Source organism: Cyprinodon variegatus, unplaced genomic scaffold (assembly GCF_000732505.1).
Source record: "Cyprinodon variegatus isolate N-32 unplaced genomic scaffold, C_variegatus-1.0 Scaffold1387, whole genome shotgun sequence".
In the NCBI taxonomy this organism is placed as follows: Eukaryota; Metazoa; Chordata; class Actinopteri; order Cyprinodontiformes; family Cyprinodontidae; genus Cyprinodon; species Cyprinodon variegatus.
The window spans coordinates 120,633-135,936 of record NW_015151840.1 but is presented as its reverse complement, the minus strand read 5'-3'; the positions used below and the strand labels follow the sequence as shown (position 1 = coordinate 135,936).

The 15,304-nt window shown below is 38.3% G+C and overlaps 1 protein-coding gene across 1 annotated transcript; it reads left to right on the top strand.

Moving 5' to 3' along the window:
- The first annotated feature begins 301 nt into the window (after positions 1-301).
- Positions 302-12,269, top strand: mfn1 (mitofusin 1). The gene is made up of 18 exons (XM_015402728.1): positions 302-455; positions 828-985; positions 1,073-1,208; positions 2,484-2,646; positions 3,928-4,052; positions 4,160-4,268; positions 5,084-5,191; positions 5,327-5,480; positions 5,728-5,795; positions 7,698-7,819; positions 8,088-8,214; positions 8,983-9,087; positions 9,610-9,712; positions 10,127-10,353; positions 10,441-10,620; positions 10,703-10,899; positions 11,111-11,245; positions 11,489-12,269. The coding sequence occupies exons 2-18, from the start codon at positions 838-840 to the stop codon at positions 11,556-11,558; spliced, it is 2,277 nt and encodes a 758-aa protein (XP_015258214.1). The 5' UTR covers positions 302-455; positions 828-837; the 3' UTR covers positions 11,559-12,269.
- The last annotated feature ends 3,035 nt before the right edge of the window (positions 12,270-15,304 follow it).

Genomic DNA, 15,304 nt, shown 5'->3' with positions numbered 1-15,304 from the left:
TGTGTTTGAAAGTGACCGAGGATGAGGCTTTAGTTTATGTTTGTTTAATTTTATTTGTTTTATCTGAGGCCTTCCCTCTCTTTAAAGTATTTCCCCCTTTTGATTAAAAGCAAATAAAGATAAATTCATTTTACAAAACAAAACAAACAAAAAAAGGCTTTCCAGCAGTACGTGTTTTATTACTAAAAAAAGGTTGCCTTGAAAAAAGAAAAAAAAGATTGATTGTGTGTGCTCTCAGTAGTTCAACGTCTGAGGGCTTTTAATTTGTAAAACATTTCCGGAAGTTCTATTTCCGGCATTTAGCTTGGCGCAGCGCTGGATGGATACAAACAGAAGGTTAGACAGGTTGACTGCAGCGACTGATTTCAGTGCAACGGCGAGACTTTTTGTGGTTGTCAGCGCAGAACATCTGGTTTTGTGTAATGTAAAGTGGGTCTGGTCCCGTTAGGACTGTGGTGAGGAAATATTTATACTTATTGCTAATGTTAACGTTGCTCTCACATAGTTAGCTTAACCCATGCTAGCACGATAGCGGCTCGGCTCGAGTTTGGTAATGTGTCTGTTAGCCGCTAGGAAAAGATACAAACACATATATATATATATATATATATATATATATATATATATATATATATCCTCTAATTGTGTATTTTTTCGTATTTAAAGCATTAGCTGGTTATGAAATAGCCGATTAAAAATGTGAACGTTCGCTTTTCCCCAGCGTGTGGGGCCACTGATTGACTTTAAACTAAATAGTAGGGCGAAGAGTTTAATGTGTACTGTCCTCGGAGTGTAAATCAACCTATTGTAACCTGTCATACCTCCAGATTGAACACCATGGCTGCCGCTCCTCCACTCAGGCGGACAGACTCAGCTCGAGGGGAGTTTTCCCCTCTAAAACACTTTGTTGTTGCAAAGAAGAAGATCGGCGATGTGTTTGAGCTGCTTCTCAACTACGTGAAAGAGACATCAGAGTTTGTTGAAGGTGGAAACATTTTTTCTCCTCTCATTCTTCAATCAGATCAGTCTGTAAGTTAATATATCCATCTGTTAAATTGTTGTGTGATTACAGAGATTCATGGGAATAAAGCTCTGGAGACCATCGCCACCAAAGAGCAGAAGGTGGAGATTCAGACATACTCTGACAAGCTTGCAGTCATTAAGGAGGTGCTGGCACGCAGACACATGAAGGTGGCTTTTTTTGGCAGGTATGTGCTTCACTCCTCACCTGAGGCTTGGTTTCCTGCTGTTCTTTACGGGAAGGATCTTTCTTACCTGCAGCTCTAACTTTGGGCGTAATTACTTTAAACTAGCCCGGGCAGTTGGGTTTCACTTTCACATCTAATCTGGTCAATTCCTCACCCTTCTACTCTTTAACAATACATTATATGGAGATATCTAGTTCAATATATATGGTTCTTTTAAAACTATATTGCAAGTGTCTGTATACTCAAAATAATGTAAAGGAAAAACAAGAAAGTCTAAGTCTAAGGGGGTGGGCCTCCAACTGTAGTATATGATTAATTTTCTTATTTTGTTTTCTGTTTTTTCTGGAAAATATTTCACAACTAATACGGCAACCACCAATTTCATGATTTAATAAACAAAGTTTAAAAGCTTTGTGCCAACCAGTTGTTTTTTTTTATAGGCATGCCTAGTATTAGTATTTTATTTTCCTACCTTCACAAATGTAAATATGTGTTATTCGTGAAAACCAACTAGGACATTTACTGGAACTGTGAGCCTTAGTCAGAAAGGGCTTAAAACTGAGCTTTTCATTTGTTGTAAAACAGTGGATGAATATTAGAGAAGCACCTTGTTCCCTCTGTTATTTTGTATGGTGTAATGTTATTGGATTTTTTTCTTTTTCATACCAAGCCACTGGAATCTTTTTAGAATGTTTTTGCCATTAAACAAGCGCATGTTAGTGCATTAGTATGCCTGATATTGGGGTCAACATCTGATGTAAACTGAAAACGGGCGATAATTAAATCTTATAGCAGAACAGGGATCCAAAACAAGGATCTGAATCAACACATAAAGGCTTTTTTAAGTTCAATCCAATAGAAAACATGTCGGTTCTGTTTAGCAAGAGGACTTAAGAGGGAAATCCTTATCCTGATGATTGAGAGATCAAAGATCCTCCTTTCTGTTTTCCTCAACTCTGTAAAATGACCTTGGTGAAATTACTGTTTAATTATATAATTTTAAAGATATTATTAACAGTATCTTTATGCCACCTTAACTTTATAAAGGTTATCCAGATCTCGCAGCCAACATTTGTTCAGCAGAATGATGGGTTCTGGAAACATATACTGTGTCAAAATAGCAGAAATATCAGGCATGTAAAAACTAAAACAAAACTGCTAAATTAGAAGTAGCCCCTGGATATAAAAATAACCAAAATATATGTTTTAGTCATATGTATATCTGTGAGGTGGTTTGCTCTACAGTTAGTCTGTTTGTACTTTATCTCCCTCTAGGACCAGTAATGGTAAAAGTACGGTGATCAACGCCATGCTGAGGGATCGCGTCCTGCCCAGCGGGATCGGTCACACCACCAACTGCTTCCTGAGTGTGGAAGGCACAGATGAAGACAAAGCCTACCTTAAAACGGAGGGTTCTGAAGAGGAGAAGAGCATTAAAGTAAATAAACCTGAGCTTTGTTGCTATCACAATTTTGTTTTGTATAGTAAATATATATAAACTCGTCACATTTTCATGACATCAGACCTATTGTATGTAGACCACAGACCAAGTTTAACACAAATCTAGGTTATAAGCCTTTCATTCTAACTGGGTTGGATCTGCTGCTGTTTTCTGCTTCTTAGACGGATACAAAGCAAGAGGATGTTAGGAATCCTTTTTATTGTGTTCACATAACCACAATCTGGAAAAATATAATAGGGGTAGGAGAAAAGTGGATTGAGTGATGATTTTGCAGTTGTGAAAGAGTTTGTAACAAAGTAGGTGAGGTTGATTTTTGATAAGGGATGATATGAGAGCTTTGCTCTTTTAGGAGCTTTAAGATTTTTCTGAATTTGATTTGTTATGAAAAAAAAAAACATTTAAGACAGTTTTTCTTTAAATCATGTAATAAAATGTAAATGGAACAGGGGAAAAGATGATATATAAAGTTTTCTTGTGTATCATCATGGAAAATGTGGACACTAGATTGCTATTTTCCTACTTTAACACCAGCTTTGTCCTAGTCTCATTACTTGCTTTCCCTTTGTCCTTGGACACCAGACATTGGTGGGAATCTCCACATGTCTGAAACCATGCAAAGCAGGCTGAGGGATGTTTACTGCAGTGTCAGGTGTCTAAAGTGGAAACGCCTACATACGATACCCTGTCCTCTTTCCTTTAACCTGTAAATGCAGACATAGCATGAAATGGATTTACCCCACTAGAAAAAAAAACAAACAAAATCGCTTCCAATGTCAGAATTTGGTCGATAAATACTTTTCTTTTTTTCCTGCCAAATATCATTGTTATAGTGGAGTTAAGGTTTTACCTAATATGCTTAGAATGTGGTTTAATGTTTGCTGTATTTTGAGAGGCTCCAACCTGGCCTATTATAGCCAAAACCAAATTCCTGTTTTATTTGAGCTCAAAGAATAAATATTTTTTCTGCATTGTCTTATAGAAAATTAATCATTTGATTTTTTTTTTTTATTTTATTTGTAAAGCAGTTATGAAGCAGCCTTCTGGTTTGTGGTTACAGCTATTTAATAATTTTCCAGAGATTCTTTAGACTATTGCTTAGCGCAACATCAGTTAAATATATGTCCATTCAAAGAGACTGCTGGCGAAAACTAGCTAAATTTAGTTAACTCCAGCATGTTTACTTTGTAAAATGTTGATTATTGTACCTTGTCAAATAAAGAAGATTTAGTCATCCTATCTCCTCCAATCCTTCTGCAGACTGTAAACCAGCTTGCCCACGCTCTTCATATGGATGAAAGCCTGGATGCTGGCTGCCTGGTTCGAGTCTTCTGGCCAAAGACCAAATGTGCTCTGCTTCGGGACGACCTGGTCCTCGTGGACAGGTAAGCTACCTGGAAAAATAGTTTAAATAGTTGGACGTTTTTTATTGCAAAAATGTAAAAACAAAAATTGGCCTTGTCTTTTTAATATGACACTTTTGACTCTTTAGCCCAGGGACGGATGTCACAACACAACTGGACAGCTGGATTGACAAGTTTTGCCTGGATGCTGACGTCTTTGTGCTGGTGGCGAACTCTGAGTCGACGCTCATGAACACGGTAAACTTCACACACCCGGCTTTCTGGATTTACAGTAGCTGTCTATCTGCTTTCATTCTGCTTGAGGCGTTAGGCTGGTTACGTAACCTTTAAAATCATTCATTATAAAATGTTTGCATAACTCCTTCCTGTGTTAAGCTGATGCCATCTTTAATAAATCTGTCATGTCATTGTGAGATATGCGAGATATGCCTTGGTTTAAAAAAAAAACAAAAACAGCATTGCTGTGCTGTATGCATTGCTTTTAGTGTTTGTTTGTTTTTTTCCCATTATTTTACACCTTGTTTCACAATTTTGGAAAAATGTAGGTTTAAATGATTTTGACCTACTGCATAGTTAAATTGAATAATTATTTACTGATTATTTAAAGTTTCTTTTTCCTTTGAATTTTAAATGGTTTCAGTTTGACCAGAAATGAAACAGTTAGTTGAATTTCCAAAGTAACTACTTTAGTTGTTTCCATTGCTTCTGTGCACCACAGTAGCCAGCATGTGTACTTTCCTGCACACTCTTAGAAAGGCCACACTTTCCTGTGTCTGTTCAGGCATTCATGCTATGTGAAGCTCAACAGAGTCACTCACGGAGCGCCTTCATCACGCTGCTGCTCTTAAAGAGAAAGCAACATTACGTTCTTACATAGGGTTTCCAGTGGAAATGAACCAAACCTTGGAATGAGATTTACGCATTTATTTTCTGATGTTTAACGGTGCTTGACAGGAACTTTTCTATTTATTTAAAGAAAATAAACAGTTTCTTTCTTCCCTGCTATCAGCTGCTTTGTTTACTGCAACGCAATGTTTAATTTCTCAATCCAGGAAAAACACTTTTTCCACAAAGTGAACGAGCGCCTCTCAAAGCCAAACATCTTCATCCTGAACAATCGCTGGGACGCCTCTGCAAACGAACCAGAGTACATGGAGGATGTGAGTTAAACCTCTCACACCAGAAGCCTCTTTAAACTATTAAATGTCATTTTACAATCTAAATTATAACGCATTATTTTGTCTAGCACCCTCATCCCTTACTATAAAGCGTTATACACCTCTTCATTTTTCCAGGTGAGGAAGCAGCACACGGATCGCTGCGTGAACTTCCTGGTGGAGGAGTTAAAAGTTGTGGAACGTGATCAAGCACCTGACCACATCTTCTTTGTTTCTGCAAAAGAGGTGCTCAACTCCCGTATGCAGCGAGCTCAGGGCATGCCTGAGACAGGTGAGCATAGAAAGTACTGCACATGCTGCTCCTATTGGTGCATATCAATTTTTCTTGTATTAGTTTGATTTATTTACTCACTGCAAAGGTTTATAAAGATAATATACAAATCTGTGCTATAAATAGAAAAGTGTCAATAGAGCAGTAAGCCAAATTGGAATTTTTATGATGGTTTAAAAGTTAAAATGTTAAGTCTCTAATAAAGATTAGTTAACAGTGTTTCTGAGGTTATACTTTCATCCAACAGGTGGCGCTCTGGCTGAAGGTTTCAAGGAGAGACTGAAGGAGTTCCAGACGTTTGAGCAAAGGTTTGAGGTATAAATAAAAATGAATATTAAGGATCTGACAGCAGGATTTGGCGCTGTAAAACTCTATATTTATGGTTTATTTGACAGGTTCTTAAATATATTAATTATTTTATAAAATAAACTTCTGTTTTAATATTGAAAAGATTCCAGTTTTAATACAGAGAAAGGGAATATAAGTTAATTTAAAAATGCCCTCTAGCTGTTTGGTAGAAAGGAAGGTTTCTATGCACTGATTACTAGGTGCCATAAAACACTTTTCCTCATTAGATAAATCTTAGAATATTTGGTTAAATCTTAAATCTCTGGTCTGTGACAGATTTCCTCTGTGGATTTTAGCCTTCATGACCTGATAGCTCCTCTTATTCAGCAGAGGCTGCTGCTCTGACAGATGTTGTCTTCTCCTTTATGTTGTTTTTTTTTTAGCCGTTTTACATGGCTCCACCAGTCACTGTGTCCTCACCTTCTTTCCTCCTTTCAAATGAGAACTACATGAGAGAAGCATAAACTGTACACTTCAGAATCATAGCAGGACTTTGAAGAAAACATTGTTAACCTCAGGAATTTATTATCTGTAAAAACTGTCAGTCAGTGGATCCAATGGAAAATATTTTTACTGCACCAGTTTATGTGACTGATTTAAAAATGCTCACATAAATATGCGACAGTGAAATAATCTGTTCCTATTTTTAGTTTTTTATTTATGTTTAATTTAGTCAGATGGAGAATAAATAAGGAACTCTGACCTTTTATATAGAAGGTACATAAACCATCAAATGTGTTGATCGGCCATTTGTTCTCCTCTGCAAACCTCCAGCCAGTTGGTGCTGAGAAAGAACCTTTTGGAGTCAGTTTTTATAATGGTGGAACAGCATGACATGAGCTCCAGTTTAGCACTGAACTGGTCAGTTTTTATTTACTTTTTTATTTCCAGTAGGCCCCCTTTAGGGGCCTTTTAGATCTGTGCCTGTTCTTCAATCTGCGTCTTCATTGCTGAAATCTAGATTCACTTAGGTGAGGTAAACGTTTATTTGGTTTTGTTTGATATTTTTTTTAGTTTTTTAGTTTAATATATTCATTTTACCTTATTAAAACCTTTTTTTAGCTGGAGACCTAAAATGTATATTTAAGGAAATTACTATTTAAACATTTTAATGCTTAAAATTCAATATATTTTAAATTTGTTGTGAACTAAGCTACAGCTTCTCTTAACGACATGGGTTGCAATTTTTCCTTCCAGCAGTAAGTTGTAAGCAGCAGCCACAGTGTTGCCTTCTAATATAGTAACATTTCAGGTTAAAAAGCATTGCAACAGTTTTTTTTTCCAATTGGTGAAAATGAAAATGTTTAATTTTGGATATTTTTTGGTTATTCATAACAAAAATGCATCCTAAATGGGATGGTTCACCATCAGCTTAATTAAATCAGAAGAGAAAGTATATTTAAAAAGAGATAAAAAATCTATGCTTTTCTTTTGCTATGATATAGACTTATTTACCTTCTTTTAGATCATATATTTATACTAGCAGCAGAGCCAAAGTAAACAGTATTCCATAGATATTCCAGTTTGAGATGTTTTCTTTCTTTTTTTTATTTTAATTTTTTTATTAGATGTAATTTCTGTCTCATTTCTCCTCAGTTTCTATTATTTCCTAATGTCTCTGTGGCTTAAGCCAGCACACAAGTGTGACTCTTTGAATGTGGGCTGTGAGCCACAAGGTACACACTCTGCTGCTGTCCTCTTCACTCCTGTGTTCCTTCCATTTCTGTTCCTTCATTTTATTTTTTAAGGTTAAAGCAGCAGGTGTCTATCTTGTCCCGTTTGTCCCTACACCGCGTGCCGAGTCATGCAGGCGGTCAGGCAGCACCCACTGTACCTGTCACAGTAAACTTGTGTGTTATGGCCTCGCAGGAGTGTATCTCGCAGTCAGCAGTGAAAACAAAGTTTGAGCAGCACACTATCAGGGCCAAGCAGATCACAGAAAAAGTCAAGACCATCATGGACGCCATCAACATTGAAGCGGCGGAGAAGCGGTAAGCATCTTTGCGTTCACTGTTCTTTGATTGTTAATGTTACAGTTAATAATAAACTAATGTTGTCTTTTTTTAACTGATATCTTAAAGGTTTAAACAGGTAAACTATGGTAGATGATATGACAATTCTGAGTAGATTTAGCCAGATATGCTGTGATGCATGAAAATTTGAGATGCAGCTTTCAGTTAATTGATAAATTACATTAAATACTGCATTTATTTAGCTATTTCTGCTATTTTACATGTGATTGGTGGGACGGGCTTTCAGAGTGACAGCACTGGAGGACAGAGATTATCAGATAGATCGGCTGGAGTTCGTCAAGAATCAACTCAACCTGCTGATTGAAGAAATAAAAAAGAAGATCAAAGCTATCAGTGATGATGTGGAGTCCAAGGTAATGTCAACTTTATCCAGTCCAAAATCTACAAAATAAGAACTGTTTGTCTAAGGTAATAACCACATTTAAGACTCTCTCTACAGTCTTTGAAGAGACCAGTAAAACAGTCATTAGATCTTTTTGTTGTTTTTTTTTTTTTTTTTTTTTGCCGTTTGGATGGAAATTCTTTTTAAAGTGGTTAGGCGTCATTGTGGCCTCAGTGCTATCTATCAACTGTATGATGGAAACTGTAGGTGTTTTCTTAGTGACCCATTTTTACACACGTTTCAATGAGGCTCAGCTTTCACTACTTGTAGAATCTTAGAAATGGCTTAATAAAGTAATGGCAATTAAACGGGTAACAAAAGTCAACAACAAAAGGTGTGAAAAGAGCTAAAATTAACCAGTGAGTTACAGAAACTTAACAGAAGCAGGGCGTTTCTATCAGCATGAAAATATCGGAAATTTTAGCTCCTGGCCAATAAAATCCAGTATTTATTTTTTGGCTAAAATGGAACCAATAGATGATATTGATATCGGATCGGGACATCCCTAATAAAGTGCACTTTAGTTAGCAAGCTACTCTTTAAAACACAACAAAATAATTGAAGCAATAAATGCTGGTAATAAAGATAAGCTGGTAATTAAAGACCAACCTTCCAGAATTGACTTAGAACATTAATTATTGCCACAAGCCCATTATAGACCTAATAGAGGTTGATTGCTGTAAATACGATGCCAGGCATATTTTTCAGGAAAGACTTTTGAACCTCATATTTGACTCAGGTGTCCATCGCCATGAGAGAGGAGATCAACCGTCTTCATGTGATTGTTGATGAGTTCCATGCTGATTTCCACCCTTCACCTCAAGTCCTCAAAATCTACAAGGCTGTAAGTAAATGGCTGGTCACCAAAACCCTGGTTGCCAACCAATAGGAGGGTTAAGATAAACTTTAAGTTCAGGTGTTGGAAAAACAAATCAGCTTTGAGAGATGTCTTATAATATGAACAATAGTAGCATAAACTGACTGTTTATACTTAGCATATATGCTTGTACCATCAGGCTAATTGGGAATCCAGATGGATTAGTTCATAATGTCACGTTCCATTTCTGCAATGTTACAATAAATTGAATTTGTATAATTTAGTTTCTGTTACTTTTCTGCAAATTTTCTGGCTTTTAATATCTGCTGTGTCTTAAGTTGGTGATGCATAGCTCCTTTTCCTGATTCATTGATGGTATGAAGTCAAATAACGTAGAAGCGAGCGATCAAATTAGCATGGGGACTGGGGTTCAAAACATCTCAGCTGTGCAGCTTTTTGGAGCTGATTTTTGCTACACATGGGATCAGAATCATGTTTGCCTTAAACGTGACCTAACCTTTTTTTTTTTTTTTTTTCTCTCTGTTTAAGGATCTGCTGGCACACGTGGAGAAGGGCATGGGAAAGAACCTGGCTTTCCGCTGCTCCAATGCTATCAACGTCTCTGTCCAGTCTTCTCAGCAGTACATGATAGGTAAATGACCACTGGGATGACAGGAAGTCGCCAGTGTTAAGAAAACTCAGGTCAGATTTATAGAGGAGTATTTTCGTACTGGATCATTCACTGAGACCAAACCTAATCAGGAGCATTTGGTCACTTGACTGCTATATTTATCCTCGCTGAATGCCATCATCCCATGCCTCATTATGCTATAAATGCGTCACTGTTTCAGACATGCATGCATGCAGGCTGTTCTCTGTGATGCTGACGTAGGTTGACTGGTAATGCAGAGTGATAAAAGCTTTAGGGTGCATTTATAGAACCAAGCTGTCACTGTTTTGGGTTTTATTTAAAGATGGTAATTGAAGAGAAGTCAATGTATATTTCAGTTTTATAAAAAATGCTAATGTTTGTCCCGTTGAATTTTCTGTTTGTGCAACATTAAAGACAGCATGGTGCCTTTGCTTCCATCTGCGGCCCAAAGCCAAGTCCACTTGCTGGTGCCCAACAGGACATTCGACCTGAGCTATGACCTTAACTGTGCAGTCATCTGCAGCAACTTCCAGGAAAACATAGAGTTCCAGTTCTCGTTGGGCTTGAAAGCTTTAGTTCATCGATACCTAGGATCTGTTAATGCACAGAAAGCTCTGAAATTGGTTGATCCAGACTTCCAGGTACCTACCAGGGTGGGGTAAATTAACATTTATGCCGTCGTTTTGGAGATCAACCCACTTAAAACTAAAAACCATTTTGTTCTACAGAACTCTAGAATGGTAGCATCTGTGGCTCCTTCACCTTCATCTGGACCCCCATCCATTGCTGCGCCGCCCAGCAACGAAACAGCTCTCATGACCCAGGAAGATCTGATGATCGCCATGGCAACCAACTTGGCATCCCTCACATCCCGCACCTCAATGGGCATCATTGTTGTAGGAGGGGTGGTAGGTTTTTAGCAAAGATGTGTTCATTAAAGTTCGACTCTGCAGTCCAAGAAGTTCTGAGCCTCTTTTTCTTTTCCTCAAGGTGTGGAAAACAGTCGGCTGGAGGCTTATTGCCTTGTCGGCTTCACTCTATGGCCTGCTGTACTTGTATGAGAGACTCACCTGGACCACAAAAGCAAAAGAGCGTGCCTTGAAGCGTCAGTTTGTGGAGTTTGCTACTGAGAAACTGCAGCTTATTGTCAGCTTTACCAGTGCAAACTGCAGCCACCAGGTCCAACAGTAAGTTCTCTGGAGTGTTGCTTGTGCTTGCTTCCAAAATACAATACTAATCACATAAAAAAATATTTATATATATATTTTTTTAATGTTGAATGAATACAAAGATTTAAAAAACAATATCAAAATGTTTTGGGATTTTGTTTTTCTGAGCCTGTTGTGTTATCATGACTTCCTCGTGTAAGCATTCTGACTGCACTGTCCGTGTTTGCAGGGAAATGGCAACAACGTTCGCTCGGCTCTGTCAACAAGTGGATCAGACACAGAAGGAGCTCGAGGAAAACATCTGTCGGCTGACAGCTAACATAGATGAGCTGGAAAAGGTCCAGAGCCGCTCCAAGATCCTGCGGTGAGTCCTGAACCCGTGACCGGGAGAATAGTTTTTACCTTGTCAGACCTACTGTGCCTTTTAGAGGCATTTATGCTTCCTAAACTTTCTTGCATTTTGTTATGTGAACTCAAAAAAAAAAAGTAATTGGATCTAATGTGGATTTCACATTTTTGTCCATTTATTGCAAAAGGCAAATTGAAGTTGGTATGGATAGATCTGAAGCTTTAATCTGTGTTTTAAACATCTTTGTTTTTTGTCCAGGCATAAAGCAACAGAACTAGAGAAACAACTGGAGGAATTTACGAACCAGTACTTGCGGGCCCAGCAGTGAATCACCGCTCTGTAGCCTGGCTCTTGTGGAGTCGTCCTGCTGCAGTGCTGTCTGTAAATGTCAGCGGGGAAAAGTTGATCCTTTCAGTGAACAAATGTACCTAAAATGTGTCTTTATTATGAAGTTCGTTTCTTTTTTTTGCTTGTGAAAGATTTTTTTGTTGGTTAGAAAGTGGTTCCAAATTCTGTAGATTTCACATGGAAAATTAAGTATTTTCTCCTTTTTTGAATCCAACCAGGAACATCAGGTGCTCACAAGAAAAGCAGTTCATTAATAACGAAAAAGATCAGCCTAAATGGACTGTGGTTGTTAAAAACTACTCTCCACCTGGGGCCGACTTCTATTGGTCAAAATGCCAAATGTTGGATTCTGTAGTGTGACACTAACCTGCCGTGACTTTAATGATCAAAATGCCTTTTTTATGATTCTCTAAGTCCTTTTTTGACATGTCTGTTTAGATAGGATCAGTTGTAAATGAAAAAAAAAATAATCCATGTAATGAAAGGAGGAAAGCATGTACTGTATTTTCTAACAACCCAAATTGTACAGTAAAAGTACTTAATCATCTGATATTTTATGATATTCTATTTTATTTATACATGATAAATTAGGCTGGCAGTTGCAGACCACTGCATTTTGTAAACATTTCTTTCTCAAATGCGTTGTTGAAATACTTTGAGATTTGCCAGATTCCATTAAACCTGAACTTATCTAAAACTTGTCAATCTTGTTTTTTTTTTTTTTACATTTCAGTTTTTAATTCATGAAATAAACCAAGTAGATGTGGAAGGACACCATTTAATTTTCGATTTTAGATATTTACAACATTGTTTATGTTTTAAAGCACAGATGCTGCACAAAAGATAGAGTTGGATGTTTCATTTGTAAATTAAAGTTTTCCAAACTTTTAAAGAACATTTTTGAAAAGTAATGCATTTTGTTTATTCCAGATAGCTACAATTAAATTTTTTTATTTAAATGATCTCTGATAAAAATATTTTTTTAAAAGATGGTGATCCGTATCGGCAGATGATCCTGTCTCTTTTTTCCACCAGTTCCCGTGGCTGATTTCAGATGAGCAATATTGAATCCGAACTGCACTTTCTTCTTCCAGGACTCTGTTCCTGCCACTGCAGGAACAGAACCATGAACTTAATCTCCAGAGATTCCTGTTCACACTATCTTTGTGCACTTTTTAACACAGATTTACGTAAATAACAACGGTTCTATGAATCAGAGATGAATGCCAGATAGTGGTGCTGGAAGCACTGAATTTTCTGTTTGCACATATGCAGGTCAAGTAATCACACCAACAGAGACACACCTGTGACACCCAGGGTGACCACTCGTAAGCAAAAACGAGTCATCCAGGGCTCCGCTGCTACAGAATCTTCTAGCAGAAACAAGGATTCTGAGTGAAAGAGACGGATCTCTGGTGGTCGTCCGGAATTCTTAGAACCGTAGTCATATACGTAACTTTTGTTCTATTTGCGTCCCTAGAGGGTGGTGCTGAAAACAAATCCCGCTATCTCATAGCAGCCCAGGGAGCAAAGAAACTCCTGGTAGAGTGGGCCTTTGCACCAACCTGCAGCAGGTGGGATCCTGCACTTTAGATATTGCACCCTGAACATAATTTATTTAAATATGTGCCATTTCCTCACTAGTTTATTATAATTATTATTTATTTGGACTTGGACAACAGTTATTTAATCAATTCTATTGTTGAAAACATCAGGTCTAGTCACTAGTCTAGTTAAGGCACATCTGGGCACTATGTCGATATTAGTGGCGGGAGTAGCGGGAAAAAGACGAGAAGAAGTGCTAGAGTGTGATGGTTAATCTGTTTGTCCATGTCTGCCTGCTCCAGAGAGAACTGAAAAAAGAGAAGAAAAAAAACATGCATTGTAGTGCAAATAAAGTTGTCAAAAGCAAAAATAGCATCCTTTCTGTGCAAATAGGTATGGTAGATAACATCCACAATCCAATGGGACAAATGTTTAGAAAGAGGTCAGCCCCAGTTGAAACTTCCCTAGCCCACAAAAAGCTGGCCTGAGCATTTCACAGTTGTAGTGGCTGCAATATATGCCTCCAGCTACTGTGCAGAGCACAACAACTCCGGCTCCATCTCAGACTGTTGTTGAAACCAGGTCAAACTCAACAGCTGGTTACAAATGCGAATGGGGCAAAACCTTGGACACAAACCCAATGTTGGGCCATAAGTAACACCAGAAAATTTAGATCCCATTAGAGACGTGAAAGACTGACAGAAATGGCATGCAGCTCACCAACCCTCTTAGATGAAACAATGGCTAACAAAAAGGCAATCTTTTAGAAAAGCCACTTGAAGTCTGCTTGCTCCAAGGGCTTGAAATGGTAAGATCACAAAGAATCAAGAAGCAAAAGCAGATCACAATCAGGCACTCGAGGAGCAAGTGGAATATGCAATCTACAAGAACCACACAGATAAAGATAGCCTAGACCATGGCCTCCCACTGGATGGTCATCAGCAGATGCATGATGACATGAGATTGCGGCCACATACACCGTAATGTCGAAGGAGAATGGCCATTATTAAGTAGGGACTGGAGAAACTCCAGAACATGGGGCACTGGGGAGGGAACTGGACCCTCATTGCAGGCAGAGCACCACTGGGAAAATAGATGCCATCTATTGTTGTACTGCTCTCAAGTGAAGGTGCCCAAGCACTAATTAGACAGAGTCTGAACAATCAATCAGCCTCCCAGTGGCCATAGCCAAGGCTGGAGACGTTGAGGTTTGGGGTTCCATATGACATGAGGGCCATGTGCACAGCAGGTAGCTCCAGTGCATTTATATGTTCGGTGCACTCTTGTTGACCCCAAAGACCGCAAACCGCTCTGCATTGTCATGCAGCGATCCAGCCTGTATGACTAACATCTGTGGTGATCACCTCCCTGCAACACAGAATTGGACAACTTAGTCCTGTCTTGCCAATGGGCCAAGGCAAGAAGGCACATCCATATCTCTGCGATGCCTGTGCAGGATGGCATTCAGATGAAAGCTGTTCAGCCAGCTTTGCAAATGGTGGCAAAAGAACCCTTATGCCTGACGTCTGCAGTGGAGACAGAGACACTTTCACGCACCAAGGAAACACCCTCAGAGAAAGAGAGGCCAAATGGTTGCAGATGCTTACCCCGACAGGCAAACCTGAGAAAGCAACTTTTTGATACATCCCAACTGTTTACGGCGTCCCATGAGGCTGCTCCATACTTGTTTTTTTTAGCACATGCATCCTGTTGACAGATATGTTTAAAAACGCAGTTTAGCCATTTGACTTTGCTGTTACGATACGTGTACCGACAAATTTTGCTCTATGAACTCCATGCATGCACCAACGCTTCAGTATTGGTGGGGCCATCACTAATGGACAGCCTTGCCTGATTTTGTTGCATGTTAATTGTTCTACATTGAAATAACAGATTTTGGGATCACAGTTTCAGTCTTGTTGCAGATGATTTTGGTGATTTGCAACTATGATTTGCTTCAACAACTCATTTGAAATCCGGATTAAGGGTTCGCTATTTCCACAACTGAACAATAATACAAATTTAATGATTTTCAAGTTGTTTTTATTGAATGGGTTTCAGATTATTGTGAGGGCTGTGACTGAAAAGTAGTTATTGCATGTATGTTTCTAATTATAGAAATAGAAGTTTGTTTTCACATATGATTTAGTAGCCTACACTACCAGATGTTAAATACACCAG

Coding starts and splice junctions, on each gene's coding strand:
- mfn1 (XM_015402728.1), top strand. CDS start 838: ATGGCTGCCGCTCCTCCACTCAGGCGGACAGACTCAGCTCGAGGGGAG. Junction 9,713..10,126: donor TTCTCAGCAGTACATGATAG/GTAAATGACCAC, acceptor GCAACATTAAAG/ACAGCATGGTGCCTTTGCTT. Junction 10,354..10,440: donor TGGTTGATCCAGACTTCCAG/GTACCTACCAGG, acceptor TTTGTTCTACAG/AACTCTAGAATGGTAGCATC.